The sequence below is a fragment of the Cupressus sempervirens genome, chromosome 9 (genome assembly GCF_028749045.1).
Source record: "Cupressus sempervirens isolate cs-2001-9-10 chromosome 9, ASM2874904v1, whole genome shotgun sequence".
Classification (NCBI taxonomy): domain Eukaryota; kingdom Viridiplantae; phylum Streptophyta; class Pinopsida; order Cupressales; family Cupressaceae; genus Cupressus; species Cupressus sempervirens.
The window spans coordinates 477113364-477119190 of NC_143126.1; the positions used below are offsets into that span (position 1 = coordinate 477113364).

At 37.3% G+C, this 5827-nt stretch overlaps 1 protein-coding gene across 1 annotated transcript; it reads left to right on the forward strand.

Moving 5' to 3' along the window:
• The first annotated feature begins 555 nt into the window (after positions 1 to 555).
• Positions 556 to 2687, forward strand: LOC149539394 (G-type lectin S-receptor-like serine/threonine-protein kinase At2g19130). The gene is made up of 4 exons (XM_089802564.1): positions 556 to 960; positions 1030 to 1196; positions 1256 to 1411; positions 1469 to 2687. Exons 1-4 carry the CDS (start codon positions 556 to 558, stop codon positions 2685 to 2687), a joined length of 1947 nt encoding a protein of 648 aa, XP_089658690.1.
• The last annotated feature ends 3140 nt before the right edge of the window (positions 2688 to 5827 follow it).

Sequence of the window (5827 nt, forward strand, 5' to 3'; positions counted from 1 at the left end):
CTTGTTCTCTTTTCAATAATTTTGTCTTCTCACTAAGGTTGTGATTGTTCTCCACTGGATCACCTATAGCAGCATCAGATTCATTAAAAATGTTTATGTCAAATAGTTCTTCAATCACTTCTTCCTGATAAGTTGCTTAGTTCATTTGTTGAGCAATTTCCTTCCTTTTATTTAGTGACTACTTAAGTTTTTCTTTCATCTCATTGATTTGGTCCATGCCCAAATCTTAATTCTAGTTTCTAATTCTCAATGATTTTGTCAATTCTCTATCTCTCCATCTCTTACATATTTACTCTCAATGGTAAAGCATTCAACAGTAGAACTAGGCTTGATAGAGATTGTTGGAACATTAGGAAAGGTATTCACCTTAAATAAATTCAGTCATTTGATAAAGTCATACATGACACTTACACACAATGTCTTGTCAGATTTCTTTCAGGGTACTTAATTTTATGACCACTTGTTTCGAGCTCCTATCATGGTCCTCTACGATATTTATTCTAAAACATTTGTGTTTCCAGCTTCTTGGTTTAAAGGTTGGGGGAGGTTCGATCAATGCCTCGCAATTTGGCGATGGATGAGAAGTTGGCAAAATCCTGGAAAAGATTTGTTTTTGCAGCTGCTATGTTTATTCAAATGAGTGGCTATGCTGCAACAGTAGTCCAGGCCGGAGATACTCTTTCTTTGGGCGCCTCGTTTGCTGGAAATCAGACATTGATTTCAGAGAATGGCAAATTTGAATTGGGTTTCTTCAGCCCAAATGGAACCAATAACTGGTACGTTGCAATATGGTACGGCAATATGCGACAGAAGATGATCGTTTGGGTGGCCAACAGAGAGACTCCCGCGAGAAACAAATCTGGAGTTTTAAAGCTGTCAAGAGAAGGTAAATTGGATCTGTTGGACGCAGAGGGTGCGTCTATTTGGTCGGTCAACATTTCGAAGAAGGCATCCCGTGCTGTGATACTAGATTGAGGTAATTTTTTAATGCTGAGCACTGATGACAACAACTCCGAAACGATTTGGCAGAGTTTAGACAACCCGACAGATATCTGGTTGCCTGCAATGATTTTTGGGGAACAACTGAAACTGGTGTCTTGGAAAAGCTCGTTGGATCCTACTCCTGGGCTCTTCTCCTTCCAGTTGGATCCATCTAACGCCAAACAAATTGTGCTAATGTGGAATAACTCTGTCAAGTATTCGTCGAGCGGAGTTTGGGATGGTACAATTTTCAGTCGTGTTCCAGAAATGACAGACAAAAGGTTTTCAATGTCAGCGTTGAAATCACCAGCTCTAGTTTGTATGCGCCCATGCATTTCATCTTGACCAAGTCCGGAGATATTCGACTTGCTCTGTTCGATGGGAATAAATGGAACATGTTCTGGTCTCTGCCCAGACACGAGTGCGCCGTGTATGGCCTCTGTGGCACTTTCAGCGTTTGTAACTCCAACAATTTTTAATTCTGCAGCTGTGTAAATGGCTTCACACGAAAAGACAACGAAGCCTGGGATTCACGGGACTGGTGGTCCAGTGGCTGTGTTCGCCAGAGTCCCTTGAATTGCACAGCCGACAGATTCATCGAGTCCAACGCAACATCGTTTAATGATTATGGTTCTTACATCCCAGCGCCCAAAAAGACAGATTGCGAGAAAGCCTGCCTCGGCAACTGCTCGTGCACTGCTTATGCTTTCAATCCACCTTCAGGTTCCTGCCAAATCTGGTCCACACCTCTGTTTGGCTTGCCTGATTCTCCATCAATTAGTAGCAATTCAGATGTCTTCATTCGAGTACGCGCTGCCTCTGCCTGTGCAACGTTTGATCCACCATCGTCATCCGAACGCAAAACCGTCATGCCTATTGTGACTGGTATTTTCACTGCCGTCGCCATTGCTTTAGCTGTCTTTTCATTTTTTATGTGGAAGAGGCGACAAGATCGACTACGATCTACTATTGAACGTTGTGAAGAATGTTCTTCCTACTCTTTTCTTAGAATGTTCAGTTACAAGGAGTTGAAGATTGCGACCAGGAACTTCAGGTCTAAGCTGGGGAGCGGAGGATTCGGCTCAGTGTTCAAAGGATCTCTTCCAGACGGTGCACTTGTGGCCGTGAAGAAATTGGAGTGCAGTTCAAGCCGAGGTGAGAAGCAATTTCGAGCCGAAATCAGCTCACTTGGGAACATAGAACGCGGGAATTTAGTAAGGCTTCGAGGGTTTTGTGCAGAAGGATCCAAAGTACGGTTACTGGTGTATAATTACATGCCCAATGGATCGCTGAATTCCATACTCTTCACCAGTGGCTCCGAAAGTAAAGAGCAGGTACTCGACTGGAAGGCTCGGTTCAAGATCGCCTTAGGAACCGCTCGAGCTTTGTTTTATCTCCACGAGGAATGCAGAGATCGCATCATTCACGGCGATGTAAAGCCTCAGAATATTCTGCTTGTTGCTGATTTTTCCTCCAAGTTGGCCGATTTCGGGTTGGCAAAACTTGTGAACAGAGATTTAAGTCGTATTCTGACCAGAACGAGGGGAACGAGAAGTTATTTAGCTCCGGAATGGATTTCTGGTGTTCCCATAACTGCAAAGGTCGATGTATACAGCTTTGGTATGACGCTCTTGGAAATAATTTCTGGTAGACGTGCAATATTCAAGTATGTATTACTTTCCGCCATGGGCTGCAACCCAAATTAGTCAGGGGAACACGATTAATGTTGTGGAAAAGGGTGTTGCTGAGGACGAGGATATTGAGAGGTGAGAAGAGCAAGTGTTGTAGCATTGCTCTGCATTGAAAGAAACGAAGAGATGAGGCCAACCATGGAGCAGGTGGTGCGAATGCTGGAAGGGAAGATGGAACCATCTCTGTTGAAAATCACGACCCCTGTGCTTGTTGACAATCGAACAAATCAGAGCAACACTACTGAGAGCGATAGTGTTGGTGACTTGGTTAATCTAGAGTAATGTAAAGCTTACATGTAAGCTACTAGTAGCTATTCAGATTGAGAGTGATAGTGTTGGTGACGGTGTTAATCTAGAATAATGTAAGCTTACATGTAAGGTATAGTTGGTGACGTGGTTAATCTAGAATAATGTAAGGGTGTTATTAGCTATTTGTATTTATAATTACTAGTACTTACTACTTAGAGAAAATGTAAGAAATGTAAGGGAAATGTTTGATAGATGTCACATTTTCAAAATGAATAAAATAGGAGGTTTATAAACATGTATCATCATGTAAACCTTAATTTAGAACAATGTAAAGCTTATATGTAAGCTATAGTCATTAGTACTAGTACCAAAAAGTGTAAGATTTTAGCTGATATTAATTATAAGTTTATATTTTTATTGTTGTAAATAAATATTATTTTCCTAAGCATATATTTTTTTAAATGACAACTTCATATTGAAAGGATTCAAATTGTATTATATCCATTCATTATCGTTGTAGTAGAGGTAAGCATGCAAACATTAGTAATCCAAATGCAAGAAAGGATCATTAAAAAATGTCACGCTGCTACTTGGTTGTTGTGAAGTTTGGACATTGAAAAATGTCAGGTTGTTGCTTAGTTGTTGTGAAGTTTAGACATTGAAAGTAGATATTGGGTCCAAAAGGGATTCAAATAAAGATCTTTTTAGCAGTCACCTTATTAATTTTTCTCAAATACTATTTTTTATTAATTACATTCTACAAATACATTGAAGATATCACACCCCCTCTATTAACCAAACAAATTTGAAATGCAAACCTTATCAAATATAGGAAAGTTGACTTCAAAGTGAGTGCATCAATTGTTGCAATGTCTACATTAGTGCAAGGTTCTTATGAAATAAACTAATTACATGAAAAAGTGAATATTTCAAACTTGACAAACAATTTTTGTAAATACTTTGAGTTCTTGTAATAGTTGGAGGATTGAACTTGATATTATGATAATTTAACTATACAGTGATTGAAATAAGGTTTCTTGTCTACTAGTTCTCTTACCAAAAGACCGTTGTTTGTTTGACTTGCTTAAGTTTCCACATTGGTAAATTCATAGGGAATTTTATAGATCTCATTGTAAAATGGTATAGCTAAGCATATGTAGTGCACCTCTAAAATTCAAGGGAATTTTTTGGTGAGAATGATGGATTCACCAATCATTATTATTTATACATTTGATTGTTTTATAATCTATATTAAATGGCTCTAAAAAAAAAAGTGTTTCTATTACATATTCAATAGATAAAATAAAGATAGTAATCATTTGTTGAACCTTGCATTGGTCATAAGGTACAACCTCTGCACTATATCCTGATATGAGTAATGAAATTTGGTTCATGGGATTTATCATACTATACACTAATCTCCCCTTTTTCTACCTCCACCATTGCCCCCATTACTGCATCCATTGCTCGACTTTCCTCTATAGTTGAGATGGTCTTAAGGAATTCATCTATATTCACAAAAATGGAAATGAGTTAGAGAAATTTCTAATAATAGAATGTGAGATTAACTCAAAAATCCTATTCTTGTGTAATCCAAAAAAGAAAGCTAGAAAATGAAAATGAAAACAAAAAAATTGATTGAACTAGTGAAGCCACAAGACTATCTTAAAAACTTAGTTTTCATGGAATTGAAAGTCTACATAGAAACCAAAATAAACTTTAAAATGTCATTAAAATGGGAAAAGAAAAATCCCACATAAATCAAGTCTTGCTTTCCAAATCATGCTATCTGATCTCTCCATGTATAAGAACAAAGAATCTCTCAAATGCATATAAAACTTCCAAGATAATTCATATTCTAGGAATATAATTATCAATTGTTGTCCATACTCTATTGCTAGGATTGAATATTTGAGCCCAACCATTTTCTAAACTATGAAGTGTAACACTCCTCCATTAATATCTCCTGAAACACTCCAAATTGGATATGGTATCATTGGAAGAAACTCCCATTTGTCTTCCTCTATCTTATAAATTGTTGAGATCTTATAAATTCTCTCACATATCCTACAACATGAGCACTTCCTTTAGCAAAAGTACAAAATGTCACTTGATCAAATGAAGACACACTTGGCATTTCCTTGCATATATACCAACAAGTAGAAGAAAACTCATAGACCAATATGTTTCTAGTGTCTAGCTCATTGCCTGTGAAATGAAACAAGATGAGTTTTCTTCTCCAACAAACCAAATGTCAAAATTTTGTATGTATAATATGTTAGAAATAGGGAATACTGAGAGGGGGAGTGAATCAGTATTCTACAAAATTTTGTGGCCAACTAGATATTATTAAATACTTTGAACCATGCATATGAAACTAAACAAGTAATGCTAAATAGTAGTAGTTATCATGCATAAAGAGAACTCATAACACCATAATTTGTTAACTAGGGAAACCCTGGCCAAGGGAAAACCTTGGTGGGGATGATACCCACTAGACAATATACTAAAATATATGTTCCTTGTTAGATGATGAACCCTGTTAGCAGTCAGTGAGCAAATTCAGTATAGAGAGTCCTTGTTAGGAGACTTTGAATCTGTGTTAGGAGATTCCAACCCTGTTATGAGTTGTAGTATAGTAGATGCAAGAAGGGCTCACTACCCAAGCATGCACTTCCAATTACAAGAAGAGCTCATTGCCTATAAACAAGTAATTAGTCCTCAGGTATATAGGTTTTGTAACTTCTTTCTTGACTAATCTCTGACCTTAGCTTGATGTTAGATCACAAAATCAAATTCTCAAAAACTTCACATATATCACTTCACAAAAGGTTCACATATCACTTATTACAATTAGAATTGCACACTTCTTTTTGGAAGATATTATTTGAATAAATACCACGCAT

What these genes read in the sequence shown, in the direction of transcription:
- LOC149539394 (XM_089802564.1), top strand. Translation starts at nt 556, where the DNA reads ATGCCTCGCAATTTGGCGATGGATGAGAAGTTGGCAAAATCCTGGAAA. An exon ending in CGAAGAAGGCATCCCGTGCT is followed by an intron (nt 961 to 1,029) that starts GTGATACTAGAT and finishes ACGATTTGGCAG; the next exon opens with AGTTTAGACAACCCGACAGA. An exon ending in ATGTGGAATAACTCTGTCAA is followed by an intron (nt 1,197 to 1,255) that starts GTATTCGTCGAG and finishes CAGAAATGACAG; the next exon opens with ACAAAAGGTTTTCAATGTCA.